Source organism: Poecilia latipinna, unplaced genomic scaffold (genome assembly GCF_001443285.1).
Source record: "Poecilia latipinna isolate Pla-1442-1.1 unplaced genomic scaffold, P_latipinna-1.0 Scaffold514, whole genome shotgun sequence".
In the NCBI taxonomy this organism is placed as follows: domain Eukaryota; kingdom Metazoa; phylum Chordata; class Actinopteri; order Cyprinodontiformes; family Poeciliidae; genus Poecilia; species Poecilia latipinna.
In genome coordinates, this window is record NW_015113130.1 from 149,679 (window position 1) to 169,697 (window position 20,019).

The following is a 20,019-nucleotide window of genomic DNA, read 5'->3' on the forward strand; positions in this document are numbered from 1 at the left end:
GAAAGACAAAGTTTCCATCCATGCCAAGTTTCACCGACTCCGGGGAACAATAAACACCAGAAAATGTGGAGAACCCGCGTGTGGACGGAAATGCAAATGCACAATCATTGAGAGAGCGGAGCAAATCAGCTCTTGCTGTTGCATCATTTTCTGCTCTTGCCCGGCCTTCAGATCCTCACCAGTCATCTGCTTATCAAACAAGGCAGCCGTTCACACGCGCTGATTAAAATTTTCTGTGTAATTAGCACAAAATATTACAACTCCTCTTCAGATGTGTGCGGTTCGTCCGCCTTTGTGCGAAAGGCGACGGGCACAAACAGGGCTGGAGAAGCTGCTCACTTATCTCCACCAGGCAGGAATTACCTCTGTTAAGGAGTCGCTGCCTTCTCTGCTGAAGCCTCTCCTATCTTTTTGAGTTCTGGCCTTGCCGCGTTTCGCGACAGGAAAGCCAAGTGTGTCTCACAGCAGAGGCACACCTGCCAAATCTGGCAGTTAGCTCCAAAATTAAGGATCAGCTTTTAATGGGACTCATTTATCAAAGCAAATCTGGATAAATGCTTTCAGAATCGAGCTGAAATTGACCCGAATATTCTTCAGCTGTTGAGTTTTTTCTTTTTTTTTTCCCTCTCTCTCTCTCTCTCTGCTATGAAACATGCACGGCGACTCAAATGTAAACTTTCTCCAGAAAATGGAACATCGCAAGATTTGAAGTAAGGTTTCAGTCCGTGCAGAGGCAAACTGCAGGCGCTGCTGCTGCGTAGGATGTCAAGGTTTCGAGATAAAGTGTTACTTAGTTCACAGCTGTTTGGTGGGAACATAAGCAGTTCAGGTCACCACGGCGGCTCCGGGCCACAAAAACAAAGATTACAGTTCAACAGCAAATACACATAAGATGAATAATCATCTCTGCCCTCAGCTTCAAATGAGATAAAAAAACTATTTTCAGGATTAAACTCCTGGTTATGAGTCTAATGAAATTGCTGCTGGGATTGCATATGATTTATAGCACCTGCCTTTCAAGTTAATTTCATAGACCTGCACCCTGTTGTTCACAAATCCTCCCCTAATCTCTAAAAATGCTCCTTTCCTCCCTAGTAAAACAAACATGCTCGCAGTACTAAGCCACAAAGCTCGGCTCCCTCACCGATTCCTTGTTTATGCATTTTATCTGGGAAATAAATGGAAGACGAGACGCTGTCGCTCCATCACTCTAACATGCATCATCACATTATGCGACGAAAATGTCACTAAAGAATACAGAGGGGTGGCAGGGTCGCGCGTGACAGACGACAAACGACGAGGGGAGCCCGGCGTGGAGAAACGGAGCCGAAATTTCTGCTGAAATCAGCAGGGAAGGATTTAATTACTGATGGGCAAAATTAAAAGCGAGTGATGTTTCGTTTGGTTTCACCATTCATTCTCTGTACCAGCAGCGTGCCTGTCAGGTCTTGCCTCAGGTCAGTTTAAGGGCTTCCTGTTGGTAAAATTTCCCAGAGTTAATCATCCGGTAGTTGGAGCAATTTGGTTTCTGCAAAGCAGGACAAAAATAACTAATTACAAAAAGCTGTAACCTGATTCTTTCATTGCTTTTAGCCTGGATAAAGACGCGTCATGCTTAAAGGGATAGCTGGGATATTTACAGTAAGCTTTTGAGACAAGGTTATTAGCAGTCAGTGAAGATCACTGACTTGGTGTTTTTATTTGGTATAAATCCAGCTTAGGGTTTATGCAAAACCTGTTTTATAAAGTTTTAATAACTAAAAAAAAAAGAAAGATGTACTACTGCTGCAGTAATAATCCGAGTGAAACACAATGAGAACACAGTAAGAGTGAAATAAAGTAGTGCGCTTTTGTTGCACTGCTTTACTTTTAAGCCAACTGGAAATTCTTCACACGTCTCCTTTCAAACTTTAGTTTCACCCAGGAAGGTAATAGTTGGTGCACCACCTCCAATCTCCACTTCCTGTGTTAATAATAATTGGCTTTATAAAAACACAGCTGTCACACATGATATTAGTTTGAAGGTTTATGACACAGCTGTCGCATTAGCCACTTTGGTATTTCTGGTGATGGAGCGGGTTAACCACGGTGGCAGTCGGTTTAGGTCTTGGCCTCCCTCACCACAGCTTTTAGCTCTGACCTCAAATATTCTGGAGTTGGAAACACAAAGTCAGCTATCCACTGCAGGGATCCATCAACTGTTTGTGATCCATATTTTAAAATATTCTGAACCTTTTGTTTAGGTTTACACGCTTTAATGCCCAAAGGAAGAACAAAAACTCACTGAGAAATCTGTTTTCTGATCTCTGACACCTGAGGAAAGTCCTCTTGGAAACCTGAAGGTAGACAATTAATATCTTTAAATGCAAACTCAAGATGTATACAGGTTTTATTCAACAGATTTATTGATTATTTTTTTTTACTTTAGAAAATCTTTATATGTTTTGTTTGCACTTTAGCTGACTTTATATTGAATGTAAATAATTTCCAGTTACCATAATTTGTTTAACTATAATGACGAATAAACTTTCATGCCACATGAAATCACTCACCGCATTTACTTTATTTGTGGCTTTACTTTTTAGCTTTTGAATCTGGATTTTTTGGAGTTGCGTTTCTGTTTATTGTAATTCTTTGTCACCATGTCGGCGTGATCACAGCTGCACTTCTTCAGTCCTTAACACCAGCATCACCTCCGTGAAGCATTTCTGTATGGCGAGGCTTTTTTGTTTTTAGATATGTTTTCACAGGTTTTATTCTGTTTTGTTCTAATTGCTTCCAGCTTTTATGTTATGTAAACACTTACTTCTTTCTGCCCTTGTAAGTGAAAAGTCCTGTTAAAGACAAGGAATGACTGAACTGTGGTATTTAAGCTGATTTGCCTAAAATGAAAAACGTTTTGCCATACCAATCATAAACAGAGCCTATGCGCATCGCTCCGAGCACAGAAACGGCTTTAGAGTGAAAACGCAGCCTGATTTGAATCGCTTTCGGTTTCATCCGCAGGAAGCGCGGATATTTACAACCTTTGTGACTCGCGCTTCCCGGTGGATGCGGCCAGATCTTCCGATCTTCGTAGATGTACATGCAGCTCACATCGTCAGCGTCTGCCAGCTGCTCAGTCAATATTTTATCAACAAAGTTGAGTGAAAACATTCACAGCAGGTCAACGTATCTATTCAGCAGAAAAAAGCAAAAAAAAAAAAGCCGCCAGTCGCAGACATTTAAACTGACTATATGAACTATGAATAATAAATTTTTAACCATTACCATAACAGTTGAGGGAAATGCGTGTAGAGTGAATCAGCAGAAACATTAGCAATACAAATATGGCACGTGGAATCCCAGTCTAAATACATTTGGAAGCTTATTTACAGCTGCACAAGATACTTTTACCATATTTTAATCACATAATAGCCACAAACTGTATACTAAATGCACCTTATTAGATTTTTTTTTTTGTGATATACCAACACAAAGTGGAAAGAAAATGTATGTCCTACAATTTTCGTTTTATAATTCGACTCTACTTTAAATACCTCTCCAACTGTAATCCTGCCTTCATATATCTCCATAGTGCTGCCTACAATGCTGTTTACTCGGGAATGTCAAGCAAACTACTAAATGATAGATTAAACTCAAGTGGGTCCAAACGCCTGACATTAATCGGTCGGACTGTGTTTTATTTAAGGGTATCAGAATAAAAGGGGCTAGACACAAATGCATGCCACATTTCTAACATTTAGCTAATTTTTCTTCCACTTCACAACTATGCATTGCTTTACAATCCCACTAAAATGTATTCCAATTTGTGACGAGTGAGGGAAGGTTTAACAGGTACCCACATTTCTGTGGTCTTTTTTTTTTTTTTTTAGATTTACACCTTTCGACTTAATTCCAAGCATCTTGTTGCTGTTTTACAAATAAACAAAATAAAAGTCTGCATTGCTTAGAAACAGGCTTATTGACAGGTTCCACCAATCTGTCCAAACATCTTGAGAGACCCTGTGGCGTTTATATGTTAAAGCTGTGATAAAGCTTGTTCCTTCATCAAGGATCAAACCCAGGTTGCTCTGTATGTCTGTGGATAGTCATCCCCCCCCCCCCCCTCAGCTTCTCGCTGCCCACCAATGGGGCACTAATACCAAAACCAGGAAGCCTGTGGTAGTTCTTGGAGAGAGCCAAGGTAGGTTAAAGTTTTACAGCGCTCATAACCGAGTCCGGTTGCCGTGGGGCCTCGGCGAAGCTTCATGATTGCAGCAAAATGCACACTGGAGAACAGGCAGGGAAAACAGCAACAAACACAGAATGATGCGCGTAAAAAAAAAAGAAAAGAAAAGAAAAAAAACCCGCTGATTTCTTTGGAGCGTTGAATGCCCCAGATGCATCAACAGCCCTCAAATTAAGCAGCTCCGAGACAGATGAATCAAATGCGTTTCCATTACGGGGCAAATATTCCATCCACCCCGAGTCATAACGACACCGTATAGCGGCATTATGGGGAAATATCAAATTAGGCTGTTTCATTTGGAGGACTGTTGTGCATTGCAAACAGCTTTGGAGATCAATTGAGCAGCTAGGTAATGAGCGGCAGCGGCCTGCTCTAATATACTCAGTAATGTTCTTTTGATTGCTTTGGTTAATCTTGCTCTGCCATGCGGTGGGGGGAGGTAGCCCCCTCCCCACCCCGAGCCGAAACCCACTTGTCAGCCCAAGTTGGAGGGAAAAATACCTAGAGAGCAACGCTTAAAAAAAAACCCAGAGAAGCAATATGAATCAAACTATTAAATCTGGATCACTCTTATTCATGTTTTTTTTTTTTTTTTTAACGCTGGTAGGAATTCATTAGACTCCCCGCAAACGTCAGGCTTTGTGCTGAACGACTTTCAATCAGATCGGCGAAAAATAAGAAGCCCCCAGATGAATGGGACGTGGTGTTCAAGCGTCAGACGAAGACCTGGTGATGTGTTGATGCCGAAGTGGATAGAATCAGACACGCTTCACCACTCTGACTTCTGAAAGTAAATCTTCTCGCTCTCAGAAAGAAAAAAAATAAATAAAAAATGAAGCAAAAGCCATTCTGTCACACCACAACACTCACAGCTGTGGCCATTTAATTTGCTCCAGTTCGGCTTCGTTCGCCTGCAACCTCTCGCTCGCCTAAAAAAAAAAAAAAAAAAAAAAACGCTAACAAACCTGTCCAACCACTTTTTGCAATATGCTGCACCGCACTACTGCATGCTGCACCATCTGCCACACTTTGCTGTGCGGTGTGAATATTTATTCACTCATATCTATGTTGCTCAGGCATCCGCCTAGCCTTTTCCTGGCCTGCCCACGCCCAGACACGGTAGCCAAACGGTGGCTCAGAGCGATTTGGTCCCAAAGAGATGCGGAATGCGTCTGTCGTTTGGAGATGAGGTGGTTTTGAGGATTTTTATTTTTTTTTTACCTTTCTACGTGGTCCAGGTTGCCGGACACGCCCAGGCCTCCGATGGTGTACAGCTTCCCGTCATACACCAGGCTGTTGTGTCTGCAGCGAGCCACGGTCATCCGGGACACCAGGTTCCAGTTGTCCAACAGGGACATGTAACACCACACGTCGGCCACCGTCATGCCCGACTCTGTGCCGCCTGAAACGCAGAAAGTGGAGCTTATTCAAGTGGGCTGTGCTGGGAAATTGTAATTTTCTCTGTTGGCAACATTAACAATGGAGATTTGAAGCTTTTCGTTAAATATTTGTTGAACGATGTCGATTACTGGATAAGTGCGGTTTTTATTCAACTCCCACCTGCAAAAGATTCCCAGGTTTGATGAGTAAAACTGCCATGGTATGTAAAGCTATAGCTAAGAACCTTGGGAACATATTTTATGTGTTTTTACTTCTAAGATATCTGTAATTTATGTTTCAGGTTTCTGCCCAGGTTCCACTTGAAAATTAGATCTGGATCTGAATGGGGTTTTCCTTCAGGTTAAATGAACAAAGGAAAGAAAAATCACTTGCAGTACAACAAACTTTGCAGCTAAGACCAAGCACATAATCAAATCTTTACCGTTATGTTGTTAGTTAGTTTTCTCTGGCACGATAAAACATTTTTTTATGGCTCTTAGAGGGAGGAAATGAAGGCAATTTTGTAAAATATCAAATCCTGTCATGTCTACTTTTTGGTGACTTGTTTTTGGAGAATGCAGTAATGCAGCAATTCCTGCTCCCTGCTCCCACGGTTGGTCCGATTGTTGAAGGAAAGCTCTGAAATTTGTTCCTTGATTCCTTGACGATAAAGTCAGTAACTTGGAAATATCTCCTGAAAACAGAAGGTTGTACTGTGGAAACCGGAGGAGTGTCGTCTGTCACACTTACCAAGTTAACTCTGTAGAGCTGAAAGTCTGCAAACCAAATGATCACCACAACAGCAAATAGCTTGAATATTTAAATATCAAATATCAAACTTTCAGACTTGTGTTACTCTGTGAAATAGCTAAAAAGTATGTTTTACTCAATCAGGTCATTCTTTCATATTTCTATAAACGATTAAGTCCATGGTCGTAAATCACATATCGAACATAAATCCTATCGATACCATTATATTAATGTATTTTATGCAATATAAAAAAAAATTTTTTTTAATTCTTTCTACGCTAACTCTCTCATCCCAACATGTTTCAGTGTACCCTATTTTCAAAAATAACCCTCATCCTTGTTGACGTTATTACGACAGAATAAAATGACCTGCAGATGTGTGCAAAATGAACTGCCAGACAAAGTTAACATTGTGGACTTTGGCAGACTTCTAAGAAGAGAAGCTTTTGAATGTAGTCCCGGTTCTGTGAGTGCACGTATGAGCCATGAGTGATCTAATAAATGCTGTGTAACACTCTAACCTTGACTGCGCTAAAGAAAGAGGAAGAAACACCCGAGGAGACGGAGAAAAGGACAGCTTGAGATGACGTTTCAGAGCTTTGAGACAAAGAAAATGCTGGTTGTTATTGCGGTTGCCTTGGAAGCTGCAGCCTGATACAGTTTGCTTTTCTGTGTTCAAACAGCATCACACTTGTAGGAAAACCCGAGACATATTTATTTGCTGTGTTTAATCAGGCGCACAAATCACAGCTGCTGGGTAATCACTCTTCTGAAGAGGTGCAAGTCAAACAACGTTAAGATATACAATTGCTGAAAAGGTGCAGAACGTATTTAATATAGTTTTACTACAAGATGTCTCAATAGCTAAAGTAAAGAGTTATTTGGTGGAATCAAATGGTGTTAATTTTAATTTAAGAGCATTTTATATTTAAAAAAAAAAAACATCAGTGTGGACTTGTTGGATATTAGCCGAGTTACCTTCCTCTTTTGGATGCAAGATAAACAATCTTTGTTGTGAGTTTGTGTCATTTCAGTATAACTACAGCAGCTGCAGAAATGCACAGTTTAGGTGGGAAAATCTTTTGACAGGACAGTTATTACTTGTCAAGACAACTAAAGTGGTTCCAACTATTAGGATTGCTCTTGACTGTCTGGAGTGGCAAGAGAAAAGCCATTTCTGACAGAAAGCCATAAGAAATCTTGTTTAAAGCTAACTATAGGTCAGTAAACACGCTGAAGAAGTTGCTCTGGTCAGATGAAAATAAAAAAATCCCACTTTTTGGCTGGTGTATAAATGCAGAGTGTGGCAGAAAACTATACTGCTGTACGGCACTTTGAATATGAGGGGGAAGTATTATGATGTGGGGATAAAAGAAAGGGTTGATGGAAAGATGGAACTAAATGGAGGGCAACCCAGGAAAAAATTTAAATACTGCCAGAGTTACAAAAGTTTGACTCCAAGCATGTTCATCTGTTTGAATAACTCAAGCCAAGGGGGGAAAAAGTAAAAGTGATTTTCTGTGATGTTATTTTTCTATATGTATATGTTTCTGCAGAAGAAGAAGAAGAAGCAGATTCCTGCTGTATTATTCTATTCTTGTCTCACTCTTCCCCCCCATCTGTCTCTCTTTTTATTCCATTTGTCTGTTGCAACTGAAATTAACTTTACTTACAGTAATAAGGAAGCCAGTGTAAGAGCAGATCTCTTTGGCTGCAGGCCAATTTGCCTGATACCTTCTAATCCCAAATTAGTTTTAAAACTATTTTAAAAATATTTCTGCAGATGGAGAAATCACACACAACAGTGCCTCCCTCACCCAAATGGGGGATCAGTTTACAATCTTGTAGCAAATCACAAACATTTATGTTTTGGGGGATTCCACACGTCACTTGGGAAAGTCGCACTATTTACTTTCTGACATGAAAGAGACTGGGTTGAAAACCTGCAGATTGAACGACACTGGCCATCTGTGTGAAGCAGGATGATCTGTGTGAGTACCACAAAACTCAAAACAAAGTGTAGTAAAGTTTTCCTTCCCCTACATATAGATAAGGTGAGGGATTATGGCGAAAGCTGTAACGCTCCATTCGTGAAAGTAAAATTGGTTGGCTTCTTTTTGGCACAAGTCTGATTGCTGTACAGACAGGACACGGTAAAATAGTCATATAAATCAAATAGAAACACTAAACATTTGGATCTAAAGGTGTGAATTCTTTGCTAAAGCATTCCATCGCCTGGGAAAAAGATTATTTTTGTCTTCAGATGGCATACACAGCACGTGGTGCGCTAAACTCTCTGCCTTCATACAAACCGATATACATTTCCAAATCCCGTCTCTCCTAGAACTCAACTGCGATTGTTTTCCATCTCTTAACAACAGTGACACTCTTATTAAAAAATTGTTTGCTGCCGTTTCATTCCAAATCAGCTCTTTCAGACGCACAGCCCGACTCCTGACGCCAGCCACAAGTCAGTGACCCTGTGCAGCTTGTAGGGAAGGTTACACACCAGAGCCTGTTGATTGGCTAGTTTGTACAGGCCTGATTTCCCCACTGGCAACGTGACTCCCGGTGGACACATGCAGACCTGTTCCGGAGCCCAAACACAAATTTACATTTATATGAAAGGAGCTGGAGAGGAAAGGTACACGCAGGACAAATCCTGTTGCATTTCCAGAGTGCAGTGTGAAGGTCTGAGTAGCGTGCAAGACGCTCGCACAAATGGACTGTGGAGGGAGAAATTCAGTTTACCTCTGAAGGAGCGACTTAAAGGTGTCACATAGAGGGGAGTCACAGAGCGCACAGTGGGCTGCTGTGGAACCAAATAAACTGCAGAACACTGCAGCCACTGCAAAGTCCGACACAGGAAAAGTCGAGAAGAAGAAGAGGAAGAAAATCCTCACAGAGGGTAAACGGCAAAGAAGTCCGACAGAAAAAAAAAGACTTTTAAAAAAAAAAAGAAAAAAGAAAGATAAAAGAAAGACATTAAAGGTGTCTGCGGTAGTGGACTGAGAAAAGCTTTCAAAGCAACATATTGGTGAGTTTTGAGTCTGCCAACTTTAAAAACTCTTTGGATGGCTCTGAAAGGTCATAGGAAGTGAGCAGTGGCCTGTAGAGGCTCGGTTTGCTGAATCACACCAGGAGCTACGAAAAAAAACACGATGGATCAACTGTCAGATTTAACTAAAGAAAAGTGAAATGTCCTGTTTTCTCCTCTTCACCTAAAAATATCAAGCGCTTTCACCAACAAATTATCACAGCTATACCCATAACACAAAAGGATAAAAAAAATAAATAAATAAATCACTCAAGCAGACCAGATAGAATCGGAGTCAAGAAAATTATGTTTTAATCCTTTTCCTTAGACTTTACCAAGAAATAAACAGCACTTATACACTTGAGAGTACTCAGACATCTCTCTACTCAAAATGACACATTTTCAATAGGTTCACTCTTTTGTGATAAAAAAGAAAATGTGATGAAAAATCAATATGTTGTGGGTTATTATTTACACTCATTTCTGAACCAATATAGTTGGTGGAACGACAACAATATTTTTTTTGTCATTATATCCAAAAATATTTTTCTCATCTTGATGTTTAAAAGCCAACATAAGACTTTGAAATTCTTAAGTTGCCATTTGTAAACAATAGGCTGTGCAGCACCATGAAAAACTATTCACTCCCTTACGGTTTTCCTCAGATGATGTTTTAATTTCAAAGAGAAATCGAAACTTGTATCTGTAAAAGCGAGGCTACGAAGAGTAAAATGAACACGTTTAGTCATCCAATATTGTGTATATTTGTTTCAAAAGAATCTCAGTATCTTTCAAATTGCTCAGATCTTTACCTTTACTTGAAGTCAAGTTAGGAGGATAGGAAGAAACATTATCCTACCAGTTGCCTTTTACTTTACATGCTTTTATAACAACTCTAGCTCCAACTTTTTCCTAACTTTGCTACTCCATAGTGCTGCAACCTTCCAGTGAACGCCTGCCATGGGGAAAGCTTGAAAAAGCCCCGTTTGAGTGGACAATTTAGCTTACCAGACAGGTAGATGTTGTCTCCCGCTGAGATGACACTGAAGAACTCGCGGTCGTAGAAGGGCAGGCTGGCCAGCGGGTACCATTTACTGTTCTGGGGGTTAAAGCATGTGACTGCTGTCAGGGAGCGCTGGTTCATCCCAATGGCCTGTCGCCCTCCCACCAGAACTATCACCTCCGCTACACCTACGGGACAAAGCAGGAGGGAAGAGAGAGGAGAAAGCAGGTTTATTGGGAGAGGATTCCAGCAGTAAATGAAGGTAAGATTGAGTAAGTTGCAAAAGCAGCAAGAAGCCACGGTGCTTTGTCGGGTGTTGTTGGATGCTGATGTAATTGAGGCTGAGCCGACTAACACGCACACAAACGAGGCAGAGACAAAAAGGCTTGCTTGTGGATTCAGCAGGCCTCGAGTCAATAAGCTTGTTGGAGAATGCTAAATGCAAAACAGCAAAGTTTCCTCCCGGTCACTACGACTGGGTAAATGGGAAAGCATAACTCAATTAACAAGACTGATGGGCCTGCCATACGCGTGGTCGCCGCCCAGCTCAACTCCTACACATCCTAATGGTGCTAACAAAGAATTCACTCGTCCACACGCACATAGAGAATCAGAAAGCTTTTTTTTTTTTTTTTTTAATGGCAATGGAGGATCACAAAATCAATAGGCAAATCAATTTTGGTACATTTGTATGTTGAGGTGGACTCGCTTAATTGGGAACACACTCGAAACTCGTTCAGTCCACCAGACCTTATAAACATGCACACATACAGCCCTGGTGGATAAAGACACCAGTCTTCTAAAACCTGTACACACACACACACACACACCCACACGAACACACACACACACGCACACACACGTTGGCAGGCTGCCACGTGTGTCCTCAGGTCCTCTCGGTTTGCAGCACCAGCAGGCTCCAGTGAGCAGGCAGAGCGACCAGACAAAAATAAGCTGTGTGTTTGTAAGCAGCAGGCGGGCGGGCGGGTAAAGGGAAGCAAGCCAGGGAGGGAGCGGATAAGGAGAGACTGATACAGGAGCCGAAAACAGAAAGACATTTAAAAAAAAAAAAAATGAAGGGAAAAATAAATGTACGAGATGGAATGCTAATCTTCCTACAGTCCAGGATAAGTCGAACCACGAGTTTTGGCTGCTTGGATCAATACTCTCTCCTGACCTACTGGACCCACAGGCAGGCACAGGAGTTTTCCATAATGTATACGTCTTTAGACTGAAATTCTTATGTTTTTATGCTTCCACTTTTTCCAAAGTAAAGCAGACTTTTTTTTTTCTTAAGGGAAAAAAAATATAAATATATAAAACCACATTGTACTTGGCTGAAACTGAGTAAACAGACCACTGCCTGAGTAATATCCTGGACAACCAGCTCAGACTTAGTGGACAGCTTAGAGCTGGCTGACGCCTTTTTCTCCAGGGATTAAAAAATAAATAAAAAATTACGCCTGAATATGATGAAAACCAAAGTGACGGTTAAAGAAGAAGCTGTGACTTTCATGGTAAACATGAAGCATGAAGGTCTTTTACACAATAAAATATAGAGGGTGTGTTTTTTTTTTTTTTTTTTTCACAGATTGTCGCCCTGCCTGGTAGTGTATGAAAGTCCTGGTAACATAGACTGAATCCCATTTCGCTCCTTTACCCCTCATTCTCAGCCCTTAACTTAAATTTCCTGAAAAGGAAACAGTATTTTTATGTTTAAAATATGTGGTCAGAAGAACAAAGGCAACGGGATCCAGGCTAAAGTCAAACATGTACGCAATATATGTTTGAAGAATGCTATAGCTTAACCGAAGTCTGGCTTTTTGGAACAACTATATCCTGTATGATACAATACACTATATGGTATTTCTTTTGTAAATTAATTAGTAGTACATTAATAGTTTAAACACTTTATTTCAAATATATTAAAGCACTATTACTTTTAAGCAAGATAGTTTTAGCTAGCTTAGTGATGGCACTGAAGCTAAAGTCAAAGTTAAGGCTAGCTGGCTGAGCTTCTTATCCGTGAAGCTAATAAACGTCACATCTTAGCTGTGAGTGTCAACTAATTAACTAGTACTAGTTAAGAATGAGTTGAATTTGAACTTTTTTTGGTCTTTTAAGTTGCTAACCTTACATAATTTCAAATTGTTTGCTGGAATGCACTGTCCCCGTCTCTTCATGATAGTAAACAGCAACTTTTGCCCAGGTAAAATGGTAAATGATCTTCAATTAACCAGTTTATCAAAGCAAAAGCGAGAATGGAGATTAATAATTTATGCAAAGAAATATTGGCTTATTGGTTATGAAGAAGTTTAACTTTCTTAGAAATAAATTTGTGAACAAGAAATCCTAAGATCTGACCATGAAGATGGTCTAACCAAATAAATCAACAATTTTTTTTGGTTAATTAAATCAACAATTAATCTAATAAAAGTATAATCTCAATATTTTACGTTCTGACAAATCTAAATCCGTCCAGAAGACCATTGATGTTCTGTTAATAAATTAGGGTTTATTTTTATGGGACAGCAGAAGATATGGCAGCTGTAGTTTGCCCAAAAAATATAAAAAAAACTATCAGCGGGTAAACAGGCTCTTTGTCTCTCAGGAGCTTTCACCCGCACACACAAACACACACATATCATCTCCCGTCCTGACTGAGTTTTCATTGTTCTCCTCTGTGATTAGTTTGCTGCTAACATGTCTGCACTCCATTTCAGCTTTATTGGATTTTGAAAGTATGACTATTTTCTCCGCTTTTCTCCGACTGAGTTTTTCAAATCTCCTTTAATCTCAGTTTCTCTCATCCGGCTCGTTGTTTCAGTTCACTCATATTGACTGTCGCAGCAGAGCTTCTGTTTGAACACAATGGCGACTCATTTTCTCTTGACTCATCTGTCAGTCAATGCTCTACTTTCTTAGCTGTTCTTATAATGTATGTGCTTTTACCCTTTAAGCTGAAACAAAATCACTTTAGTCAGACAAAAAAAACAAGCAAAAAAAAAAACCTGGCATTTCCACACATTTCTTTTTCCGTTTAATCCTAAAATTTAACGCCAGCCCATTCTTTGATGACAAACTGCAGAGCAGCCGTTTCTATTGTCTGCTCAGTCCCCACAGCAACTAATTAGGCCAACTTAAGCAATTTCGCATGACGCCTCAAAAACGCTGAACTAAATGTGCCTACGCACACGCAGGTGTTGACGATCGCCTCGTGCACACATGCGTGAATGTTCTCTGCACTTTCCGCTCGACTAGACACGTCAGTGGGAGTCCACATCTGGGCGCTGCGGCTGCTGCGTGGCTCTGACCCCTGAAGCCCCGGACACATTCAGAAGCTAACGCAAACCAGCACCGGCCTGTCAGAACGCGGCCAAACACAAGAGGGGCGCTGCTGACGGGAAGCCACGGCATCCGATCAGATGGCTTAGTGTGCGTGCGTGCATGGGTGTGTGTGTGTGCGTCTGAGCATGTATGTTTTTCTCAGACAACAAGACCCTCCCAGGGATGGCTGTCAGTCAGCCTAAGGTTTGATGGGAGTTAGGTACAGGGATGAAGGGATGGAGAATGGTACGATGGAGAGAAGTGTTTGGGGATGAAGGGATAACCGAGACTTGACAGCTCTCTCTCTGTTTTTTTTTTTTTTTTTCTCTCCCCCATTTCCTGACAGAGTTTATACCCATGGCAGTTTGGGGAGAGAATTTCTCCTTCTCCTCATTGTTACTGACCTTTTCTGATATCGCAGTAATATTTTTAGCCCGTCTTCGGGATTTGAGCCCCACATTTACATTCGTAAATCCAGTTCCTAGAAAACCTCTAGAAGGAAAATATTCCTTTTTATTTTTTGCCCTTCACGCATTTACCACCAAAATGTGCCAAAATATCGAAGTCAGTATAGGCTGGGTCTGGGTTTCATGGGTAAACAAAGTATAATGCATTCATTTACCACTGGATTATCTGTTCTGTTCTGCTAATCAGTCTGAAAAAAAACAAAAAAAAACGCAAAAGAACACAAACGTTGGTACATTTAAGAAATCCAGGAAACCAAGAATGACGATAAACTAAAAGGCATAAACTCAGTAGTGAGCCACTAGTGTAATCATAGCAATAAGCAATCTGACTGAGCTCAGTTAGCTTGGTCAGACTGGGTGGAGAGCATCAATTTTTAAGTCTTGCCACAGACTCAAAGGTTTCGGTTTAGATTTGGACTTTGACTGGGCCATTTTAACACTGGAGTATCTGACAATCTATGACACACTGTTATTGTTTTTATTTCTGCAAACTGTTACAGGTTTCACTGATGCCCTGTTGTTTACCTGTCTTGTCATTTGCGGTGCTAAAAGCACAAACTACTTTCTGCAGATCATTCAGCCTCCCGACTCCTGGGGCTTAGAAAACAACGATGTGACCGTGGAGCAACTTCAGATCCAGCCCATGAAAATCCCAACTTTAAATAATCATCGTCAGACTCTCTTTTTAATTTTTTACTTTCTTAGTATAGACTCCATCTCCTTACTCACCACAGTTTTAGATACAACAAATCTATCAATTTTCTCTCTGGTATAAGCTTGTTGAAATTGGCTAAATGCTTACAGTTACATTTTATGGTTTTATTTTTTTAACTCATGTTGTTTGTTGCTGTTCAGTCAGAAATTCTCCCTCCTAACTTTCAAAGTCCAAAAAAAAAAAAAAAAAATCATCTGACAAAATTTTCAATGAGAGCGTTTGGGGTGGTTTCATGCAGAAACGGGAATTACAATGGAAAACATGTGGACCTGAACATACCCAGGCTATTTTATGGGCAAAAAAATGTGCCGTGAATGGCTGACTTCATGCATAACTTCACACCACGTTATACACCGGTCTTTTGGGTCTTGGCGATGCGTTCAAGAATACAGCTGGATCTCTGTTTGGTTCTTGAATGCATTTCATTTCTCATCTGTTGAAACTGGCAAGCAATAAATACCCGGCATTAAGGTGTTCACACAGTTTTTTTTTAATTTTTTATAGCCTTTGTGTTTTTTTCTTTACAGCCATGTGTATGTTTCTGATCCACCCCCTCAACCGCTCTGTGGATAGTCGGCAGTGCGTTTTGCCCGCAGGAACGTCGTGTGTTATGTTGGAGGCTCATGAGTCAAGGTATAAAGGTATAAACGGTGGGGACAACAACCAGGTAGGAAATATCACGGCTGCTTTGCATGCACATAAAGCAGCGGGTCAAAACCTCGCTCACGAGGCGCGTTTGCAATTTAGTTTGAAAAATGCTTGTGTTTGTTACTGCTTTCTTCAACAAGCGACCTCGCCTGTGACCTTACTGCTGTTGGAAACAGTTGCTGGGTCTGATTCACAACAAGTTGATTATAGGGAAGCAGAAATAACAAAATAAGGAGAGTTTAACATCAAGCGAAGCATTTTAGATGAAGCATAAAATTCACACAATTAATTTTAGATGTTTTCATGTCTGTCATAAGGTGGGGTTGTTGGTGGTGAGGAGAGACGCTGAGACCCAGGTTATAGTGATGATGAAGATATTTAATGATGAAGATGCTCAAACAGTCCAACACAGGCAGCACGGCAGAGAGACAGGCACACAGCCAAATACCGGTAGCAACTGGTAAACAGGACTTAAACGAGAGCTAACGCTTTCCAGGACTTAACAGTTCTACTGGAGGCGAACACTAGACGTGAGACAAACGACAAACTTAGACAAGGACCCGACGAGGAACACAGACAACAGGTGGGTTTAAATACACACGGGGTAATTAAGGAAACGAGACACACCTGGGGATCAATCAACGGGGAGGACAGGACAGAGACTCACAGGGAAACAGGAAAACATAGAAAAACTCAAAATAAACACAGATCATGACAATGTCAGTTAGTGTCATGTCATTAACCACTTGCAATCATCAGAAGGATGACCTCTTACTGACGCACAGGAGCTGAATACAGATGCATGCGACACTCTTCAGGTTTTATTTGTGAATATTTCGAAAACCTCGCATCCTTCCTTCCATTTCACAACTATTTATGAGTTTGTTTTCATTTGGCCCAACAGTGAAAGGTGACACAAAAAAGTAAAGATGTGAAGAGGTACTGGATTTTTCCTACGGTATGAGGCATTACTGCCACCTTATAATCCAATGATGTGGTTTAAAAAGGTTTGGTGAGGGATGGAAATTATCTGATGACATCTTCTCTTGACTACAATCACTAGCAAAGGCACTAAAGGGGAGCAGATATGATGATTTTTAACTGTCAGCTTTTTAAATTTTTAAATTATTTTACTGCTATGCCTACTGTCTACACACACACACACGCACGCACGCACGCACGCACGCACGCACGCACGCACGGAATTTGACTGTTTTTTGCTTTACATGGTTTTCGGGATTTGGCCCCTGCGCATCCTTCAGAGGTAAAAATTGTTGTGCTAAACTGGGGCCTCTGCAGATGAAATGAATTCAAGATTAAGATGTGTTCCGGATAGTCTCCTGTTAGAGCTGCATCAAAAATTGAAGATGACGCCCACCCACAGGCTGAGACGTGAAGACACAGATATTCACGCATGCAAAAAGGAAAAAAAAAAAAGAAGCCTGACAGTTTTCACAAATTGCTTCCACACGATTGGGCCTAAAATAAATGAATCTATCTGTGACAGGGACATGCCGCCCAGGCTTTCTACCATACAGGAACCAGCTCAGATCTCACTGTGGACAAACACCCACACATAGATGGACGGTCACTCCTGCAAAAAAAGTGAGGCAGATGTAAAGATAAAGACGGGAAGGAAAGATTCAGTCACTTCCTCATCCTTAATGCCACAATGGATCTATCCTCACCTCACTGTCCACCTCATGCTGGGAGCCTTCCTTCCCTTTTCCTCGTCTTTGAGCCCTGCAGCAAACATCCCGCCGTCTTGCACTTGTTCTAGCTCCCTTTTCTTCTCAGCCTCTCTTTCTGTATTTCCCTTTTCATTTTTTTCTTCTTCGGCATTTCCTGTCCGTTTGACAAGTAGTTTACCTTTTGTGCTTCTCCCTGACCTAACAACACTGAGTGGAAGTCTTGAGTTTTCCCCTCTTCTCTTTATGTACAGACAAGAAAACAGTAGTTATTGCAATTTACTGAAGAGTGCAGACATGAAAATGAGTACAGAATATAAGCCAAGAAAACATCATTGACCTACTCTGACAACTTTAAAGTCAGTATTTGTCCGCTGTCGGTTTTGTCAAGTATTTTTGCTTTCTCGTACTTTTTCCAGAACTATTGTTTCAGAAAAGGTCCTCTACACGTCTTGCTGTGTGCTGGAAATCTCTGCAATGTCAAAATCTCACTCTATTCTCTTGAATGATCCGTTTTTTGGGGAAATCAAGTCTGTAACAAACAGTTCTATAACAGACTTTATGATCAGTTTTCTTTTACTGCGTTGGCAATTAGATCACTATAAGATTGAGTTTATTTATGGTCTATCTAAACCTGGTGTTACTCTTCTGCAGTCAGAGTTTAATTGATTTCGACAAAATCCACAAGCAGAGTTATGCTTCTATCAAGTGTGTTCGTCATCGATGGTGGAATAAAACAATACATATAAGGAAAGTTTTTACTTGACAAAGTTGAATGAGTGGAGCGCTCCTTAATGCAAAGAACAAATGTTTTGGGACGACTTAAGCTACTTTAAAAAGAGAAACACCATAACATTTCCCTCAAAGGCAAGGCAGTGCTGACAGCTGTGAAAGCCCACAGAAGCAATTTACGCATTCCATGTCTGTCTTCATGGGGGCCTATTTAAGATAAACGTCTTCTGTGGTTTTAATAAAATATAAACGGAAGGTTGAGCCCTTTTTACATTAGTCGTTGCAGTGCAGAGCCTAATGCATTTTCTCAGTTTTTAACTTTACTCTCACACCACTGCACATGCAAGTAAGCTGAGATCGCAGCACCTTTTTTTTTAATGTCGGCATACAAGAGAAAGGATTTTGTCAGCTAATGTGTTCAAGAAGAAGGACAAATTAAAATCATTGTCTTGTGTCCACTTTTCAGTCAGAATTTCAGACCAATTTTCCTCAAATAACTAAAAGCAGAAACAATGGGACAGTTGATATTAGTAAAGCCAGCAGAAGATAAGCATACATGCCAGCTGGCGAATGATAGGACATAAATGACACATTAAATAGAGGCACATTTTGAAAGCTTGACTAATAAACAGGATGTTAAATAAACGACAACTAGTTTGAGCCGAGTTTGTTGTGAGTTTGTTAGTGTGAAGTGATTAGCTGAGCATCAGTAAAATCAACTTGATTAGCTGGTTATTTAGTTAATTGTTGTTGATGATGAACTGTCACAACACCATCTCCAACAATACTCTATAATCTGCAACTCCAAATAATTACAAACGCACAACGACACGACTGGCACTTCTTTCTCCTCTGAACAAAAGGATGACTGAAACAAAATATCTTAGATTTAATACCTGTTAAAAGGACAATTTCTCATGTTTTGAAATACAGCAAATGCAAATTGTGGCTCTCAAGTCAGATATTTGTTCATTATGTTGGTTTGTTCCACTTTTCAGAAGTATAATAATGCGAATAGGCACCACTCATCACTTTCATCCACTCTTTTTTTAAGAAAACACTTTTCACCACGATGAATAACACTCAACTAAAAGCTATTAAAACTAACACCAATGGTGACAAAATAATTTGTTACTGTCAAACTGTCATTACCAGGATTTCTTCTTAGACGCAGCGAAAGGATCTGTGGCTTTGTGGCAGGCTGATCAGAACAAAGTTCCTAAAGAGGCAATGCACCTGAATGAAGAGCGGCGATGAACGGCTTAACCAAAATAAAAACACATTCCTCAGAAAACGATCATATCAAATAGCTGAAGAGTAAGAGATGCTATTATTAGTGGCAAAACTAATAAAGTGCAGCCGTCTTAAACTATCTTAAACCATTTATGTTTAACCAAAGTGCTGAATGGGCAAATATAATATTAATGAAAATGTTTATGTTGCAGCTAGAGATATTTAACAGAGAATGCCATGACAGTGTCATACTGAGGTTTTACTCATATCGTAGCTGATAATATATTTACTAACTGTGAGACTCCAGCCATGCATTAAAAAAAAAGTTGCAATGCAGAGGCAACAACTGAGATGCCTGTTTTTCAGTGACAAGCTCTAGTTTGACATCCTCTCAAACATTAACCATATCAACAACAAATAAAACAATGTTCTGCTTTGGCTAGATCTGAGATTTTAGGAAGATTTTATGCTTGAAACTAGACTCTTGAAGGCAGTCTGTAGAGGTCGGCAGCAAAGTAACATCAACTTAGACATTGCATCATAACCATTTGGGGTTTTTTTTCTGCTCTTCATAAATAATTACACACTTGATACTGTAGCTGAGTAGGGCAGAGGATTCTCAGTCACCAGTGAGGGGAGCTATTGCCAAGAGCTGCTGGTTGGGTCAGTCAGTCTGGTCTCGAAGCGTCTTCAAGAAAGCCACACACAACCCTCTGAAACTTTTTTACTTTGCCTCTTTACAGTTACTGTACAGTGCTGGATACATGCAAAAAAAAAAAAAAAAAAAAAAAAAATAAATATATATATA

At 40.4% G+C, this 20,019-nt stretch overlaps 1 protein-coding gene across 3 annotated transcripts in view; it reads right to left on the bottom strand.

The window, feature by feature from the left end:
• The window catches only part of klhl29 (kelch like family member 29), a 211,406-nt gene that overhangs the window by 45,695 nt on the left and 145,692 nt on the right, over positions 1 to 20,019 (bottom strand). For 2 of the 3 annotated variants that reach the window (XM_015040527.1, XM_015040528.1), the window contains 2 exons: positions 10,407 to 10,589; positions 5,453 to 5,633 (listed from right to left, as the gene is read on the bottom strand). In XM_015040527.1, the coding sequence (XP_014896013.1) occupies positions 5,453 to 5,633; positions 10,407 to 10,589 (364 nt within the window). Of the gene's footprint in view, positions 1 to 4,828; positions 5,161 to 5,452; positions 5,634 to 10,406; positions 10,590 to 20,019 lie in introns of those variants that run through there. The other variant, XM_015040529.1, reaches the window with a different exon arrangement.